General features: G+C 41.7%; 1 protein-coding gene across 1 annotated transcript in view; it reads right to left on the reverse strand.

Annotated features, from left to right (window-relative positions):
* The window catches only part of PLA2G4F (phospholipase A2 group IVF), a 32,132-nt gene extending 15,589 nt beyond the window's left edge, over nucleotides 1-16,543 (reverse strand). The window contains exons 1-7 of the mRNA XM_018559267.1: nucleotides 16,384-16,543; nucleotides 10,804-10,876; nucleotides 7,648-7,784; nucleotides 5,219-5,347; nucleotides 3,838-3,878; nucleotides 3,173-3,215; nucleotides 1,358-1,415 (exon numbers count right to left, since the gene is read on the reverse strand). Coding sequence (XP_018414769.1) covers nucleotides 1,358-1,415; nucleotides 3,173-3,215; nucleotides 3,838-3,878; nucleotides 5,219-5,347; nucleotides 7,648-7,784; nucleotides 10,804-10,876; nucleotides 16,384-16,503 — 601 coding nt within the window. The 5' untranslated portion in view covers nucleotides 16,504-16,543. The remainder of the gene's footprint in view (nucleotides 1-1,357; nucleotides 1,416-3,172; nucleotides 3,216-3,837; nucleotides 3,879-5,218; nucleotides 5,348-7,647; nucleotides 7,785-10,803; nucleotides 10,877-16,383) is intronic.
* Between the last annotated feature and the right edge of the window lie 3,592 nt (nucleotides 16,544-20,135).

Here is a 20,135-nt window from a genome sequence, read left to right on the forward strand (position 1 = left end):
GGGTGTTTTTTGCCTTACTGCAGAGAATGCATTAAGGTAAAAACCACCTAGCCTTTAGTACTACTTTAAGGTACTTGAGTGCTTTTGTAAGCATTATTAACATTTAGCTCCTGAGTTTAGTGTCACTTTAAATCTTCCAGTAGTCTTTTATTGAAATAAGAGAAGGGGTTTTTTTTTTTTAACATAAATGGTTACTTGTCCCACAAGGTAAGTTACCTGTCCCACCACTGATCTTCATCCTGTTGCAGAGCTGAGGTGGCTATGGATTATGCATCTTCTGCATCTGACACTTCAAGGAGTGTCGGATGTCTGGTACCCCGCTGCAGTACGACTGGTCCTCCAACGGGCTGCAATGCCACTACAGGAAATCTCAATGAGTTGGGGACCATTAATTAAAACCACAGAATGCAGTTGGGACCAGGCATCCAACACACCTGAAACATGTCAGATATCAAAGACGTTTTAGCTTTACAACCAAGTGAAGATTTGCTGTGTGGCAAGTATTAATTATTTTCTTTACAGGTAACCTTTTTTTTTTAAGGGTAACCTGCACAGAGAGAAAAACTAGCATTGTCAGAAAGATGTCCACAATGACATGCTACATGTTTTTTCAGTACAGGTTTCCTTTTAATAATTATAACTAGACACTTTTGGTGAATCAGCCCAGACAACACAAGGTTATCTCAAATATATAAACAGAACAGCACTTTATTTAGGGAAAGTAGAAATACAGCCATTAGTACAGGTATGTTGAGTTGCAGTTGCAGAGACACAAACAGGATAAATACTGATTGTTAGAAAAGGAAATTAAACAATCGATTTTCTTCCTCCACTGAAGCATGGTGATGAACATCTGACAATTGTCCAGTATTGTCAATGGCCCCTTTAATTCTGAGGCCATCAGGAATTTGTTTTGAGCACTGGGGTCTGTAGCTTAGTTGAACAGTTGATGTCACCAGTATTACTATATATCTATTACACCAGTATTTCAATATCTTACTTCCATATTTAAGATGGTCATAGGCATTAGAAAATTGTCAGATCCTACACTGATGCAACTCAAAAACAGCTTAAAGCAACTTCTTCAGCAACTCAAACCCAAGTCAAAGCAACTCAGAAGTACCTGAAAACATACTGCATTTGACATGCATATAAAACATAGCCGTAGCCGAGGCGCTGTTGATTATGGATTATGCATGCATAATATAACTAATAGAAGTAATTATCTGAGAATTCATATACGGTTGTCACGGTTTACATCTAGATCTTGCCTTACAATATTTGGTGGAAGGAAGGTGTATAAAACCAAAATGTCTAATCCACATCAGTGAGCAGTCACATGGGCTCTTAGTCTTACCTTTTTTTCCCTTTTGTCCATTGGTGATTCTTCCTTCAACACAAACACAGGGATGAGCCTAAGATTACAAAGAGTAAAGCATAAAGTACAATTAAAATAAGACAAAAAAGCCCCATTTTCAGTTAAGCTTTTTGTTCTAATATACTGTATATTACACACACACACACACACACTTCTTGGTATAAATCTTTATAGATAGGACCTCGTTCTCAGACAATGTACAATATTTTTCATATACTTACATCTAATAAAACATTGGCAAAAGCCATTGAGTTTGCAATTCACATAAAAATATTTAATTACAGATGCAGAATTTTCAGCCGCACACTATTACAAATGGAAAATATTGTTACATTTTGTGACCCTGACATTCAGCATATTAAATATTGTGTGTATGATGTAAGTAAATGCTTGCTGTGCAGGAATTTCCAGATTGTCAGATGATTCATCTGGAATGGATGCACACACACCCACAATTATGAGCGTGACATATGTTTTAGACACTCTTAACTGCACATCAATGGTATTTGCTAAATATTACTAACCTCATCTAAGGATAAACCCATGGAGAGGGCAGCATGGCAACAAACATTTTAGTGAAATAATGTCAAATCATCTTACTTTATTCATTCCATTTTTCATGGCAGTACAGTCCATCTTAAAAGGAGAACTATGAGGTGAGTGATTTTCACTCAACCTCATAGTTCAAGCTGACGTGTGACAATTAAACTGTCAAACGTCGGGTCAATAGATCGGGAAGTGAGCAAATGCATACCGTCGTTTGCTCACTTCTCGATCATCTCCCTGCACAGAGCCATGACCGTCACTCACGGCTCCTTGCAGGAATTCCCCGTTCCGATCCTCCAGCGCTGACTGGCGGAACGTACTGGGGAGGGGGCGGGTACAGCTGGCTCTGCCTCTAGATAGGCCGATTTGGGTCATTGGAGGATGCTAGTTTATGTCCTCCCATGACCCTTAGGAGAACTATGGGGAAAAACACTTACCCCATAGTTCTCCTTTAAGAATGTACTTAACATCATGATATGAGAAGACACCAATATATAAACAAATATATTAGTTCCTCCTTCATGTTAATAAAGTATATGAAGGAAGAACGAAGGCAGGCAGAGACAGATCAATAAAAGACAACCATTTTTACCTATTTGAAGTTTTTTTTTCTGCACTATATGATGATAATGAGCTCCTGAAGCAATCAGAGATGATGGTACCAGATTTTCCCTGCAAGTGGCTCTTGATCATTCACTCTGCTATGAGGAAATGTGTGCTAATGTCAGCATTGGAGTGCCACTGGGTTTTGTTAATTGTTTGGTTCATGGAAAGATGGGCAACTATGTCTCTTTCTGTCATTTTTGGGGAGATATTTGCCCATCTATGGCCTGTCTAACTCTTTTTGCCAACTAACTAGCCTTTTGTTTTATTCTCCTATATTCCCTGACAAAGTGGAAAGGTGAAGGTAAGAATGTGCCATCATTGCACTCTTTTACACTGCCCAAAACTGCCGATTAATTGGCAGATCCAAATGAGTAAGAATTCTCATTTTCAGTGCTGATCACCTTGTACTGCAACAGTTTTGGCCAACCGAAACAGATCACTTAATTTAGCCTCTGTACACTGTAACCATTTATACTTACAGTAGGGTCAAAAAGTTACTACATCTACGCTGTAACTCATTAGATATGGGGTCATTCAGTCGCTATATTTACAGTGTAACTTATTGAACATATGATCATTTATTTAGGCATACATTAAACAAGAAGACAAGAAAAATGTTAAAAAAACAAACAAACCACTCACCACTAAAACACCATTGGTGATTATTTCAGCTGGTGGTTCTTGGCTATTTAGAAAAAAATAGGACATGGATTACATTTGTGATAAAACAAGGCACCTTACTTTACTTAAAGTGACACTAAACTCGAGTTAAATCATACAAATGCATTCAAGTACCCTAACGATTAACAAAAATGTATCTTATCTGTATATCACTCGGTTGAAGATCCTCAAATAATCTCTGAATTGGTGCCGACACTGTCCTTCCTTCTGGAGGGGGGCTACTTTTGTTCCCCATGAACTCTGTGTGTGTTGTAATGTAGCCACCACTCTAAGCTCGCTCCTGTGATGGACTACAGTCTCAATACAAATTAGTAAACTAAACTTCAGATTGTGGTCTATCACAGGAGTGAGCTTGGAGTGGTGGCTACTTTACAACACACACACACAGGGACCATGGGGAACAAAAGTAGCCCCCCTCCAGAAGAAAGGACAATGTCAGCACCAATTCAGAGATGATTTGAGGAACTACAGCCGAGTGGTATACAAACAAAGTACAGTTTTGTTAATAGTTAAGGTACTTGAGTTTAGTGTCAATTTAAAGCTTGCATGTACTTTTACTGATTGTGCTGCCATATAGTTTAATATACAGCTAAATTTTAAAAGAAAACTAGTGGGTTTTTTCTTACCTTTCTTCAAGGTGGAATTCGACTTCTAACACTCCCTTGTCCTATATATGCAAACAATAATATGTCAGTGAACCTTGTAATGTATAAAAATGTACATACAGTATATAACGTATATAAACCTGATATGTTTATTGCAACAAAACCATTCTTACAGTGTACTGCTAATGTATCATTTATCATTATCACATATTTTCATATGATTGGTACATAGCTTGGAACAAAAGCCACCCTCCAGAAGGAAGGACAGTGTCAGCACCGATTCGGAGATGATTGAGGATCTACAGCCGAATGATGCACAAATAAGATACATTTTTGTTAATAGTTAAAGCAACATTAAACCTTTAATTTTTGGGGTTTTCTTTTTTTACTTTTCTTGCTCATTGGGGTCAGACTTACTTTAAAAAATGTTTTTAGTCTTTAAATGTTTTTATTTCCGTGTTCTCTAGTGGTATCCAAAGCACCAGTGCCTCCATGATCTAGCTGGCTGCTGTAGAGGCACCTGTGCATGCACAGTCACGGCCGTGCCTGCACCTAGCTGTGTGCGTTCATAGACACACGCAGCATGACTGTAATCCACAGTAATCTTGCACAATAGAACACAGTACAGAGCTGTAAAGCAATCAACTCTCCCTACACAGCTCTCACTAAACTACTCCAACACACACTGACAAATGGTTGCTGGGAACCCACCCTTTTATAGTGCATGGCTGGCACATAACAAAGCCTCTCGATAGTGGCCCTTCTAAGCCAGCTGACCTATATTCAAACTCCAGGCAGTGCATTATGATAAAGAATTTGGTGTGGTGAATTTCATCCTAAATTTGCGAGGACAATGAATGTGCAGGGTTTGCCTCAAATCAATGGTTTTGGTGAACCCAAAATTAATTCCTAGTCAGGAACCTATAGACACAGAAAACTTGGTTCTATAAACCTCATCAAAACATGCCATGCCTTGAGCCATGCCAAATTCTCCTGAAGGGCTGTGGCTTAAAGTACTACATATGGATATTTGTACAGGGCAGATCCTAGCAATAAAGAAGGGAGCAGGCTGGAATATTGTATTACATACAGCCAGGGCTGAAGCTAGGGGAGGGGAGGCTGAGGGGACATGTGCCGCCACTGGGTGTGTGGATGGAGAACTTCTACCTTGGGGGGAGCAACTCTGAGCCTTTGCCCCAGGTGACAGAATGTCTAGCTTCCCCACTGCATACAGCAATTGTGCAGCAGGGAGCAAAAGCCAGTAAAAGCTGCTGGTGGCTCTGGTTGCCCTACACTAAACACACCACATAAAAATGTTTTATAAATATACATGTTCTTCATTAATATTGGTCTAAATAATGACAACTTTGGGTAAAGATGCAAACTTTGAATACGCACACACCTTGGGACTGAGTTTAAAAACTTCTGTTTTGGTTTGTCCAGGCTTAATGTTTCCTACATCAAACACAATGGAAAAAAGTTTATCATCCATCACTACATCGCGATCATATAGAGTGAGTTCCAGTATGTTCTGCAAATCAAACACAAGATAGAAATTTGGCGATTGCAGAATTCACAATAAACAATATTAATACTCCTTGAGGCAAAATGCATGTGTCCATATTGATTATGGAAATAAATGTTCAGAGAGCCTAGCCAGTCACAGCTTGCCTAGCCTGCATAACATGTGCTTGTCATTGTTTGAACTCGCAAAAAACTGCCAGTACTATGAAGTCTCTTCCAGCCACCGATGTGTTTCAAACATTCCTTGAACCTTTCATTGTGATTGATGATGGAAAAAAAGCAGGCACAAAGTTCCTTCAGAAAATCAAATCTACTCAGCCTTTTTGATGGTCTATAAAATCTGCATGTATTGCATCATGGTAAATTGAGTCAACTTTTTGATAAATTGCTTATATTTTATCATTTTAATTCAATTTATAGCCTTTCTCAGGTCTCACTCTCCTTCAGCAATGAAGATATTCTGCTTTGTTTTTATCAGGAAACCAGCTGAGTTTTTCTGTGTGACCGACTATATATTGTGGATGTTTTAACATGTAGAACATCTCTGGCAAGTCACTGGGTGGGCGAACTATAAACTGCTGTCTCCTCTACTTGACTGCATAGTGGCACCAGTTAGGGGGTGATGACTGAACTGGGGTACAACTAATGATATTGGGATAAGGTAAGAGGCATCAAGGACTTTGCATGACAAATGGCAACTGAAGGGCTAGCAGCAGGCAGGAAGGTATGTACAGTACTGCAGTATGGGAAGGCAATGCCACTATGGGGTGCTAGTACTAGCATAAGTCATATATTTTTAGAAAAGGCAACACAAATACGGTGTTTCTCTTTCAATTGTTTTTTTATTTGAAATTGTAGACAGATAGATAAACCTCAATATAATAAAAAAAACAGAGCCACTAAGCAGATGTATCAGCTGCTAAGATGCAGTGTTTTAATTGTATATGTTAAATTGAATCCATTTCAAATTTACCATCCTATTTCTTTTTCATAGAAATAATTGGTTCATTGTGAAACTGCACTGGTGTTATGTCACTAACTTAAAGTCCTACTCCTGATAAAACCTTATATTTTAGTTTGGGATAGAGTGTGGAAGGATCAAAGGCCCTTGGAGTCCTTGTCACTAGAAATCAGGGACATCACCTCAATGGGGATACAAACAAGATTAAAAATCTGACAGGGATATAACCGTTTCTCACCCTTTTCAAAACTTATAAAGTAAAACACTAATGTGTTAGAAAGAGGTAACTTCTCCATTTACTATTTCACAGTGTATATGTGTATTATTTTCTGTCTAAATTCAAAAGCACCATAGCATGCTCATGGCCTATAGAAACCAGTCTTGTTCTGTAACAAGTAATGTTTCCTGAGGCCATTTTACTTTGACACCTGCACAATAAGGCCTCATTCACATAGGTGTAAAGAAGTGGCATTTGATTTGCGTTATTGAAGCTTTTCAAAGCCAAAGCCTGTTCTTTATTACAAAAGTGGATGGTCTAGTACACAGATAAAAATCAAAGTGCATTTGCGTTGCTTTGCTTCATGTAGATTTTAATCTTGCCTGCAATGTTTGGCAGCTACTGACAACTTGCAAAGCCTGACAAATTCCTCAATTTAAGTCAACAGGAGAGTGCCGCAAATGTGCTATAAATATAGTGTAAATGCATATAAGGCATGCCCCTGAAAAAGCTGTTTAAAAGGCATTCTGAATTTTCAGGCAACCCTTGATAAATGCTATAGATGTCTCTAAAGCTTTGTGACACATTTGTCTTTCAACATACATGTGAACATAACCTCATGGGTTTGAATGTAATTGTATCATTCCTTTTCACATCTAGAAAACAATTGTTAGGTATGGGTTTTCATTTTTAACTGGTCTAGAAAAGTGACAGCTTTTGGGTTTGAACCAATTCCATAAACACTAGGGGATGCACTGATAATGGATTTCCGGAAATGGGTACTAGTACCGATATTTATCTTTCGGTACTCGATGATACCAAATACCAATACTTCCACTAGCATGGAGTAGGCTTCCTGGCCAATCATTCTTGATTGTCCAGGATTCCAGCTCCATGTTCCCTTGTGGAACAGCAGGTCAGAAGAAATCTCCCTCTGAAGTTCTGGTATCGGGGGTAAGTATTGGAGCAAATACTCAGTATCAGCACCAATACTAGTATCTCGGTGAATTCCTAATAAACACTCAGTTGCAGACTTTCATGTATGTAATTGATTTATCTGCTTGTTTTCCCTAATTGCAGTATATCTTCTTTATCAAGGTACCTGACAGTTCATTTCAATAGCTCTCACCTTTATTGCTCCATGAATACGATAGTGAAATGTTTCCTGCCACTCCGGGTCACTGGAATTGTAAACAACCTTTGTCCGGGAAGGAACAGGAGATGCAGTGGGGAGTTGTAGCTGAACATAGCAATCTGCATCTGATACTGGAGACAGATAACAAGAAAAAGATTTAATAACAGATCTCACAACCTATCAAGATATCTGTAATTATTTAATTGAGCAACCAAAAACTACTCTGCTCTAAACCCTCAGTTACTCTACATACGTATTAAAAGTAGAGAGGATTTCTTGGATTGTTCTGTCTTCTATTGGAATCTGCTAGGACAGTCAGAGGATGGCAACACACAGGGCAACACCTAATATTTGAAGTCATCTATAATTTTTGTAGTACAAAATTAATTGATTATGCATTCCGGTAGGTAATTATTTGTCCATATTCACTTTCTAACATTGGATGAATAAAAATGTACTTAAATCTGTAACTAGTAAAGAAATGTCATTGCTGGTATAGCCCAGGACTTAGTTTCAGCTACACTGAACTTAAATATCTCACAGTAAATATCTGACCAACAGCAAGGGAATGATATGTCAAAGCAGGACTGGACATATTGACTGTTCAACCTAATCTATTGCTCTGTAAAACAAAGGGAAGAGTGGGATACGTCAAAGGCTGTAAAGAATGGTGAGGAGTGGCTAGGAATAACTTGCAGGTACAATATAAATGCTTAGTGCTGCCAATGCAATGTTTGAATCATCACATCCTTCACCCCAATGTACAAGCACATACCTTTTAGCTGTAAAAGTTGGTTGTGTCCAAAATGAGTCTTATCTGCAGATAATCTATATGTGTGTGGGTACATTACTTTAACTACTATGCTACTTTCACTTTGCAAACATGAGTCAACAACTGCAAAGCAACAAACACAGCATTGCATCAGAGCAAGGAAAAAGAGTACCCATCTCTGGGTGTAGTGAATAATTACACTCTACGTGTTGTAGGGCAGCCTTTTCCAACTAGGGTGCCTTCTGGCTTCCTTAGGGTGCATTGAAATAGTCACACACGTGTCAACCCTCTGATGTGAAAGAGGGGTTCTGATGTGAAGAGGGGCTCCTAGTATGAGAGGAGGAGAATCTGATGTCAAAGTAGGGGGCTCCCAATGTGAAGGGAGCTCGAATTGTAAAAGGAGGCTCCTGATATAATGGGGGTGATTCTGATGTGCAGGGGGCTCCTAATGTGGAAGGGGGACTCTTATGTGCAGGGGGTACCTCACTTTTTGTGTTTTTGCATGGGGACCCCTCTTAAAATCCATACCAGGTCCCTATCACAGATAAGGGTCCGGTATGGATTTTGAAGGAAGCCTGTTTTTTTTTTTACATTTATGTTTCTTTCACTTCAGACTGGGAAGCCTAAAGATTCTGCATACTTTTAATGGGTGCCATGACTGAAAAAGGTTTTAGAAATGCTGCTCTAGAGGCTTCACAGGACACCTCCACCCTATACCAGGAAAATATAGACATCCCCTTTTTAGAATTGGATTCCTCTAATCAACTGAAGTCCCAGGATTTGGAATATCATTTGAATAATTCTGAGGGGGTAAAAATACTGTTCTCCAGGTTCCTTCTAAAACACTACTAGATGTGTATATACCCAAAAGTAAAAGATGGACACCGTCACTCCAAAGCAAATCCAGTACGTCCATTTATTCACGTACTTGTTGCAAATGCAAAACACAAGATACAGTGTTTCGGGGTCTCACAGGGTCCCCTTCATCAGGCAAACACTTTAAACGCTGTAACGCTGTATCATGTGTTTTGCATTTACAACAAGTACGTGAATAAACTTGTTTGCCTGATGAAGGGGATCCTGTGAGACCCCGAAATGCTGTCTCTTGTGTTTTGCATTTGCAACAAGTACGTGAATAAATAGACGTACTGGATTTGCTTTGGAGTGCCGGTGTCCATCTTTTACTTATACTTTGACGGAAGCCACCCATAGACACCTGCTGTACCCACTCATGGAGCAGCGGTTCTGAGTGCGATGGGTACACGGACTGTACCCTGTGTATATACCTGGGGCCAGCTGCTGACATAGAGGAGTATGTAATAGAGCCATGGTTGAGAAATACTTTATGTCTGTGCAGATTGTATTATATACATTTATTTTCTGTAAATATATTTTAATACCTTTGTCAATATCTTTGTGTTAAGCTGGTCATACACAGATTGAATTTCTACTGTTTTCAGCTGAAATTAGATCTGTGCAATTACCGCCCGGCTCAACACAAGTCAATTGTTGAGATGACTCTTGTGGAAGGAACCGGGTGAAAAATTGTCCACCAAACAGACTGAATCCACATGCAAAGACAGTTGTTTTAATTGCAAGATTATATCACATAGGTCAAAATGCCATTGAATGCTAGTGACCTATCTTCATAGTCCTGAGGATTTGCACGGTGCCATCCATGGTGGTCACTTCAAGCACTTATCCTAAAAAGTCAGAATGTAGTTCGGTATGCAGCAGGTAACTACAATGAAGAATACAACAGCCAGCAGTGAAGATTCCTCCATCTAGATGCTTTAGCATGAATGGGGAATCAAGTAATTTCAACCAGTCTGGGGGGCTGGTATGGTCAGCTTTACTATACTAAATTTGTTATTAAAGCAACCCTGTCACTATAATATACAACTTAGATGAAGGCAAAACAAACAAGTAAATACCTATGTTTGCTGCTGCTCACACCGCTATATGCCACATAGATACTCAGAAATCTTCTACACTGTCCATCTGCTGAGTTCCTCACAACTCTTACTGGTTTTTTCCACCTGACCTCCACTTTTTACAGGTTAAAGTAGTTATGTGGAGGTCAGAAGGAGGAACCAGTGAGAACTTTGGGGGACCCAGGAGATTTACACTCTGGGAAGTATCGGTCTCAGCGTGGATTTCAGTAGAAGATTTCTGAGGATCTGAGTTGTGTTTGGTGGTACAGACAGCAGGAAACTAAAGTATTTACTGATCTCTTTCACAGGTGTGCCTTCATCCACTTTGTACACTATAGTGAGGGGTCACTTTAAAAACAAATTTACCAAGAGATTTAAGGAAAGGAGATAAAGAGATGGGTGCTGATTGGAGTGGTCATTCTGGACAGAGCAAACATTACTTACACATGTCTGCTCCATGTATATGTCTGGCTTTTAGCACTTTCACACTCAAATTGTAATGGGGATGAATTTCCTTCTGAAATTATAAACATTTTATGGTTATAATATAATGAGAATGATCATACATTTATTCAAGAGATTATCAAACAATCAGCTGTGGCAAAGCAGAACATTCTTTATTTTGGTAGGACCAATGCAAACTACCGTGTTTTCCGCGAAAGTAAGACCTAGTGCTATCTTCAGGGATTTCTGTAATATAAATTTACTGTATACTTAAAAAAAAAAAATAAGACATCCCCCGAAAATAAGACCTAGTGTGTTTATTTGGGGAAAAAAAATATAAGACAGGGTCTTATTTTCGGGGAAACACGGTAGTACAGGTGTCCTATACAGTAAATGACAGGTATAATCTGGGATAAGGTTTTGTATAAGAACAGCACTTCCATTTTTAAATCTGAGCCTTGGGCAGATATAAAAGACACAAATAAATGCAACTTTGCAATCGTTAATACATCCTTATTTTCTTTTAAATACGAGCAGTGTAAGTACAAGACTTTGTCTATCAGCCCCTTGAAGTTGCCTATACAGCAGAGCTTAGAGACTGGGGAGGAAGAAGCAGCACAAGGAGTCAATCAGTTTTGCTGCAGAATGCTGATAGAACAGAGCAGACTGACAGATGGATAAGCTAATTCATCTGCTGCTTCTCCCGTCACTGTCCAGTCACAAGCTGTGGGAGGTACATGACCTGTAAGTGTTAATTAAAGGAGAGCTCTGAGGTGAGTGATTTTCACTCACCTCATAGTTCTAGCCGACCTGTGACAATGAGACTGTCACAGGTCGGCTCAGTAGATCGGGAGGTGAGCGAACACATATCGGCGTTCGCTCACCTCTCGATCCTGTCACGGCTCTCTGCCGTGACAGGGGAGGGGCTGGATTACCCCCGCTCCGCCAGCGCTGTTTCGGGGGAGGGGGCGGGTACAGCTGGCTCTGCCTTTTGATAGGCAGAGCCAGCTGTCAGTCACACAGCTGGGCGGATCCCGGCACAATTGTCGGGATCTGCTTCAGCTGCGGCGTCTCAGTATACCGCGAGCTACAGCTCGCAGTATACTGAGCCTAGGGTGACGGGAGGATGCTAGTTTGTGTCCTCCCGTTACCCTAAGGAGAACTATGGGGAAAAGACTTAACCCCATAGTTCTCCTTTAACTACAGCAAAGGAAAATCAGGTCTCACACACACACACAATACACACTATATATACAGAAAATATATATTATATTCTCCACTACAGTTTTACCTGTTACATGTTTGCTGTGCACATACCAATCTATTTGATGTGCCGGACCAGAACAAACATCATTTGTGACTTTGTACGGTACAGTACCTGTGAATAGGTAAAGGAGTAGCTAGTAATGTGTTGATCTTGGAAGGAGCCCAGTGTCTTTGAAAAGTTAGACACACTTGTACCAGTATGTGTTCATGAATTGTCAACAAAGAGTAGGATTACACTGCGCTCACGTATATGTTTTATCTGCCTTGTGCTACAGTTTTTAATGAATGTTATATATTGTTAGGAAAAACTATGAATGTATTTTGAGCAAATGTATACAATGCATTGGCCCATAACATTCAGATCAGATCCCTGGTTCATTTGACTTGGGCAGTTCATAAAATAACACTGGTAGTCCAGCAAATAAGGTAAGTTACACGAGAACACACACAGGCAGTGGCGGAACAATCGCCATAGCGACCCAGGCGACCGATATTGGGCCTGGGGCACCAGGAGGCCCGGCCAAGACATCCCCCTGATGCCATGCGGGCCGCCTGGGTCGCTATGGCATCTCAGGCTGCTTGCTGTCACTGGTGGCTGTGAGGAGGAACACGCCGCTATTCACATCACTGACAACCTGTCAGTGAAATGTGCAGCGGCGCGTTCCTCCTCACAGCCGCTGCTGAGTCGGTGACAACCAGCAGCTTCGGAGGAGGTGGCTGGGCACGTTGTTGGCAGCAATGGAGGAGGCGGGGCCCAGCGACTGTGGAGCAGGTAGAGGAGGCGGACAGAGGATCGGGGCTGACAAGCAAGAGGGATTGACCGCCCACATGAGACCCTGCAGAGCCCACCATAGAGAGTATATGGTGGGCTCTGCAGGGTCACCCTCAGGTGGGCTCTTTGGGTTATCAGGTGGGTGTAACTAGAAATCACAGGGCCCCATACATCCCGCCAAGCTCCTGGCAACCAGTGAGGTCAGTGAGCTGGGTGGGACCAGACAGAGAGATGCTAACATGCACAGCTCTTACACAGCCACCCGTCCCACCCCACAGGCCTCCACCCGCTGCCCGTGATAGCACTGTCAGCAAACAACCCCCAAACCCCTCCCCCCCCAACTATATGGGCTCAGGCGGCATACAAGGTAGGATTGGCCCAGAGGCGTCCCTGCTATGTCATTGCGCATGCATGTGAAGTCATTACGCATGTGAGATGACGTCATGCACACTTGACTGCCAGCGGCCATCTTGGTGATGGACTTCAGCAGAGAGAGGAGAGGGAGTTCATCCTGCGGGGAAAGGTATGCCGCCAGATCCCCTCCTCTCTCGTACTTGCATCATGGTATGAGTGCCCGACTTTTCACAGGGGATAACAGAAAAATACACCGGGCACCTTTCCTGGTGCAATAAACCTTTTATTCATTTCCAGCTCACATCTAGCAAAGCTCTGATGACACATTTTTGTCTTATAAAATGAATGCATTTTATTGTTCTACTTGTGTCTCTGATATTTTCCTGATATATAATGGCAATTCTACATAAATAAGGCCAGCATACATTCCCTATTTTATTGTGGAGATGGTCTGCTAATTTGAGCATTACTGCTCACAATCAGGATGTACTGGGGTTCTTACATCAATGATAATGTGCACTTGGGTGTAATTAAATGCCTACAGTATACTATAAAATTCATACTGTACGATCATTCAAGCATTGTTCCCCTACTCCCATGAGGAAGAGAGGGAATATTCCCTATGTTTATGTCACAAGGTTCCATCAGGGGAAAAAATATCTGAGGCATGGCAAGGTACAAGATGATCATTAGAGCAGTGTTTCTAAACCTATTGTTTAGTCACAGCACTCTGTATGTAAAATCTCGAGGCACCACAGTGGAAAATATCATTGATTTTAAAGGGGACAACATGCAAAAACAGCAAAAAAGTGGGTCTCCCCCTTCACATTGAAGTGCCCCCTTCACGTCAGAGTCACCATTTGTATCAGTAGCCCCCTTTTACATCAGTAGCCGCCTTAACATTATTCTTCATTTCCCCCTTCACATCACAGTCCCACTACAATAAAATTCTGAGGCACCCCTGAGGAGGCCAGGAGGCATAACAGTGTGCCATGGCAGCTTGGTTGAGAAAGGCCGCACTAGAGGATGATAGATGTCCCCGGTGGAAACCTAGGTGGGATCTGTTTGTGTATTTAAGTCTTAATTCCATTCAGATGAATTGATTGCCCACCTAGTCTTTGTATCAGTGAGACTGAGTTTTAGGGCCCTTGCACATGGCCGTCACCCCTGTACACTGTAAATGCCGGTGTATTCCCTCCACCTGCAGCCTCACATAAAAGTCAATGGCTGTACACTGTTGATAGTGGGTACATGCCAGCACCGTAAACCTGTGCATGCACACCGATGTAAAATCTTACATGCACACAGTCTGCGTCTAATGTTTTACATTCCTACACATGTGCAGATCTACAAAATGCCGTTGTGTGATTGCTGACAACAGCATTCAGCCATTGACTTTGATGTGAGGCTTTTACGCTGCACTTGGAGCTCCCTGGCAGTGGGAATACGCTAGCATTTATAGTGCCCAGGGGCGGGCGACCGTGTGCAAGAGCCCTTAGTCTGTGCTTTTCATTTTACATGAAAAGCCTTATAACACCCCATGTCACTTTACCATTCTGTAAGATAATACTTCTAATAAATGTAAACCTGTCAGTGCCAGAGCTTTGAGCAAGCCCCAACCTTTTTATTACAAATCCAACCCTCCTATTAATCACTTGCCAATTAATGATGGTGTGAATGGATGTTCTAGGTGTGCGGTGCTAAAATCTCAACAATACTACTCTACTAATAAAATGCTTAAATGCTTATTCAAACAATATCTATGTTCATACTATGAATGGCCAGATTAGTAAGGCAAAGTTAAGAGTCTATTAGCGCAAAGGTATAACATTCTATAATTAAAGAAGAACTCGAGGAACAAAAATGTAATTAACCCTTGCAGTGGGTCTACCTTTGCCACTGCAAACTTTAATTGCTCGTTTTTGTCTTGGTTAAAAAATAACAAAAGTTATGCTCACCTGAAGTTTCGAGCCAGCCAGCTGTCACAGCGCTCCCTCCAACCTGTCTCCTCTGCAGCAGCAGTATTGTATCTCCCTCAACCTCCTCAAATCTAAACACTGTGTATAGAACGTGATCATTTACATGGCCTTACACCGCTGAATGGGGAGAGACACTAGAAGGACCGGTCTAAGAAGAAGTCAGCTTGGAGCTTTGGGTGAGTATAACTTTTTTAACCTACACACAAATAAGCACTTAATCCTTGCAGTGCAGGTTAAGAAAAAAGGGTTAGGAAAAAGACTTCCTGGAGTTCCTCCTAAATAATGTTGGGTAACAATTAAACTAAACAATCATATTTTGTTTTCTAAAGCTGCCCATACACCAATAGATTTATCTGCGGATTTTCTATGGTCAGATGGAAAAAGTGAAACAGATTCTTCCATCTAAGCTAAACTGTGTGGATAGAGGAATCTCCCACTGGGCCAAGCATCAGTATCTAGCATGTTGGCCCTGCTGACTCTCAAAACACCTGAACAATGCCTGCATCCAATCAGATTGTTCAGGTATTTTGACAGCCAGCGGGACCAACTAGCAAGATACTGAAGCTTGGCCCACTGGGAGATTCCTCCATCCACACAGTTTAGCGTAGATGGAGGAATCTGATGCACTTTTTACATCTGACCATAGAGAATCTGCAGGTGTATGGCCAGCTTTATATAGACCAGCCTTCAATTTGCACTGTGTGGCTTCCCCAAACTTCTGATCCGAGGATTGTGCCCTGATTCCCTGCTCAGGACTACATGTCCCATCATTCCTACCGTTATGCATGTGTGCCAATGCCACTACATTATTATTTGTATTCCCCCGGCAGCTATACTGTGAACACACATGTAAGGGTGGCTTCTTTGGGGCTCTAAAGAACTCTTCAAACCAAGGAGCCACCCTTACAATGGAAATCAAAGCCATTGATGGGGGCAGCTGGTGAAATAAAAAGACAGAAATGCAGAAGCTGTAAAAACAAAAAGCAGAATGCAAGCAAAGTGCTGCCATCAGTATCTGAACTGAAAAAAAAACATAGGGTTTGATATGACTTTAAATTTCTTTGATTCTCTCTGCCGTTTGCTTTAATGACTGACTATGATCGCCATAAAATGTTGGCACTGCACACTGAAGAAACCAATAACCTTTCCAGTGTCCTTTCCTGGTTACTGGTGACAGCTCTACCAGTCCTGCTCTGTCCATGTACTCACCCTCCAGCTTTTTGGCCTTGGTCCAAGCCTTTCCTTCCTTTTCTCTTTCTTCCACCATAAAACAGCAGCCAACGCAGGCAGGGAACAGCCAGGCAAGCTGCTAACAGCTATTCGGAACATTTTTCCTTCCAGTGACTAGGCTGCGTGTGCTCTATGTGTCTTAGAACAAGGAGGCAGAGCTATGTGGGAATAGGGAGTAGCTTAGGCATGACTGACACTCACACTCACAGGTAAATGGATAGACCAAATGCCTGACAGGGGCGTTTTCCTGATAATTTGCTGTGTATATGTGAAGGTTACAACTTGTACAGCCTTTAACTCTTTGGATGTCAGCATTTCTCTATTACTTGCTGTTCTGATGGCCAGGGGAGTTTGGCCACTGTGTTGTTTCTCAATAAAAAAGTGCATACTGTAGTCAATTGCTCATACTAACCCCATTAAACAGTGAGACAGCAAACATACAAAACAACAGCTGCAATTGTGTTTCCATATTGCATAATTGTGTATGATTTCATACATTGTTGTATTGCAATAACAATTTGAACCATATCTAAAAATACAGATACATTTCGGAGTGATTTCAACCTAATGTATATCATAATGTTCTAAAAATGTTCCCTTTTCCTTAAAGTGTATGTCATCCCTTATAATTAACATCTCTTATTTGGTGCTTTCTGGTCTGTTAAAGTGACACTAAACCCAGGAGTTAAACCTTAAAAATACATTCAAGTACCTTAACTATCTTATTTGTGTATCACTCGGCTGTAGAGCTTCAAATCATCTCTGAATTGGTGCTGGCACTGTCCTTCCTTCTGGAGGGTGACTACTTTGTTCCCCATGCTCTCTGTGTGTTATAAAGTAGCCACCACTCCAAACTAACTCATGTGATGAACTACAATCTCAATACAAATTAGTAAACAAAATGTGAGATTGTAGTCCATTATAGAAAAAGCAATCCTCTCCCCCTAAAAAATGCCCCCAAATCTATACATTTCCTAAAATAAATGCCTAACTGATTGTAAAAATGATTAATCTTCTTTTCAGCCCCACAAAAAGCTTTCTACCCTCTAAAAGCAGACATTACCTAAAATCAACATAGTGTGCAGATATATCCACTGCAGCGTTTATGACCAGTAGCAAATGTGATGCTCGCAGTGATGATGACGGATGGCCCTGTGCACGTTAGCCTTGTAAAAGTGGAAGATCACCAGCACTCAGAAGATATCGTCAAATCCTTATGTTCATTTATTGAAAAGCAATGAAGTGGCCAACGTTTCGTTGCCACGCAGGGACCCTTCATCAGGGCGACACAGTGTAACTATATCGCCCTGATGAAGGGTCCCTGCGTGGCCCCGAAGCGTTGGCTATTGGATGTATGTGACGCTGCTTTTCAATAAATGAACATATGAATTTGACGATATCTTCTGAGTGTTGGTGATCTTCCACTTTTACAGGATTACCGAAAACCAGACACCCTATGAAATATAAAACACATACAGTATGTCTGCTGCTAGTAATAGGCCACCAATGTAGGTGTTTTACCTGAAAGGAAAGGCCAAAATGCATATTTGTGATCAAAAATCCTGACCCATATAGGTTCACCCAACAAACTACAGACAATCAATGAAGGACAGGATGAGTCAAAATTTGTCAGTTGTTCAGTCAGTTTATAAACAGAAAACAATACAAACATTGCGGGTCATTCCTACTAAGATCCATGACTGCCCTCTAGTGTCAATTTAGTAAAGTAATTCATTTTAGAAAAAAAATTTTTAGAAAAGCCTTGTGCACAGAACAAATCTGCAAATAGAATTGTGTGTGTTGTCATGTTGTTATTATCAATAATATTTATCATTTAATTTTTTTAATTTCCTACTTATATGCTTTCCATTGTACTAAGCAAAACCGCCAAGCTGTACATAACAGGAGCACTGCTCCCAGGGCACAATGAAACGCAGATGGTGGAAAGGACAGTCTGCCTCCTGTTTAGGTTGAGGGTTGAGCTGAAGTCAGAATCAAGTGGAGCTTGGGAGGTATAGAAATGCTAGTACACACCTAGCGTCAGGGCCAGTTCACACAATATGCAGTTGTGATGCAGTCCTTTTATTTTGACTTCTGCAGTCAAAATACATCACAATGCTTTCCTATGGGCTTTCTTGTGCCTAATTCACACCATTGCAGTCAGTTGAACTGATCTACCAGTGATCGCTACGCGATCGACTGGTAGATCGCGATCGACCTTGTGGGCACCCCTGGTATAGAGGCTTCCTGTCCATTGATAACAGGGGATACAGAAAAAGAGATTGAGGACTTTGTGTCCTCAATTTCTTTTTCTATTTTAAAAGGGAAATATCAGGGGGCTTTTTAGACCCCTAATATTTCCCGGAAGCCCCCCCAAGAGTAAAAAAATAAATAAATTATGAAAATTTTAAATAAATAATGAAAATAAAATAAAAAATAGTAAAAAATAAATTTAAAAAACTTTGTTTTTTCCCCTTGCCTCAGACGCAAAAGGAGCTGGCTACGGCTATGCTCCCGTGGTGCTCGTGCAGCTGCCGGCTGAATGTGTCATACGCTGCAGATGGAAAGGTGCAGGACACCCCATGTGCAACGTCGGCCACACGAGCACCACGGGAGGACAGGACGCCGGGACCTGTAATGTACTGGAATGCACTGGAATGTAAGCAGGCCGACTCCCTGCGTTCAGGTGCGGGAGGGGGTGTGGAGCTGTATTGAAGTCAATGGCATCGCCCACAGTGCGATCGCCCGCACTCGGAACGCAGGCACATTAGTGCCTGCATTACGGTCCAGTGCGATCTGCAAAAATAGTGCTCGCAGCATTTTTGCGGATCGCACTGGACTGGAACACAGGCACTAATGCAGGCGATCGCACTGTGGGCGAGGGGCCTGCCTGTGCAGCCTACGCCCCCTCCCGCCCCTGAATGCAGGTGTTTTTTCGTTGGTAGATCTCAATGAGGTTGTCATTTGAAAAGTAGATCTCCAGACGAAAAATAGTGGGCGCCCCGGCTCTATACTGAGTGTTCCTGTTCATTCATAACTTGTGGAGATAGTATGTTTACCATGTCCACAATCATGAATGAACAGGAGGTGATGTAGATCACTTCCCATTCATTCATAACCAAGGACACAGTAAACATGATCTCTGAGCATTTGTACCCGCTCTCCATCCTGGATTGGCTGTCACAGGAGGCCGTTCGAGCGGTGCGGGGAGGAGAGCTCGATCTGACAGCTGACTCCTCCCCCGCACCGCTGGCCAGCCGCCTCTAACAGCTGTCACCGCCCACAAATTGCCACTCTCCCGATCTGTGACAAGAGGCTGAGCGGTGCGGAGGGGGGTGGTGGGGGGGGATGGAGAGACGCCGGCTGCTAAAAGCGCTCTCCTCCCGCTTAGCTCGGTCTCTTGTGACAGTTTCTCTCCTCCCCACTGGGACACAGAGCAGCGCCCAGCGGGGAGGAGAGAGATCACAGCTGCCCTGCTATTTTGCACTTTTGGCATTTTCGGCTGATATGTTTCGACTGCCGAAATTTCGGTGTATCCCTATTAGAAACCCACCAGTACAAATAGAGGGGTGAATCCCCCCAAAAGGAGACTCAATCAGCAATAAAAAGAAACTCCAACTAAAAAAAGGTTTTACCTAGAGATACACTTTAATTAGGGATCCACAATACAATGTGTAGTGGAAGCAGTGAAGTTGCAAGTTACTTTTATCCTCCTGAATCCCAGGATTCTT

Source organism: Nanorana parkeri, unplaced genomic scaffold (genome assembly GCF_000935625.1).
Source record: "Nanorana parkeri isolate BGI_ZX_2015 unplaced genomic scaffold, ASM93562v1 scaffold386, whole genome shotgun sequence".
Lineage (NCBI taxonomy): Eukaryota > Metazoa > Chordata > Amphibia > Anura > Dicroglossidae > Nanorana > Nanorana parkeri.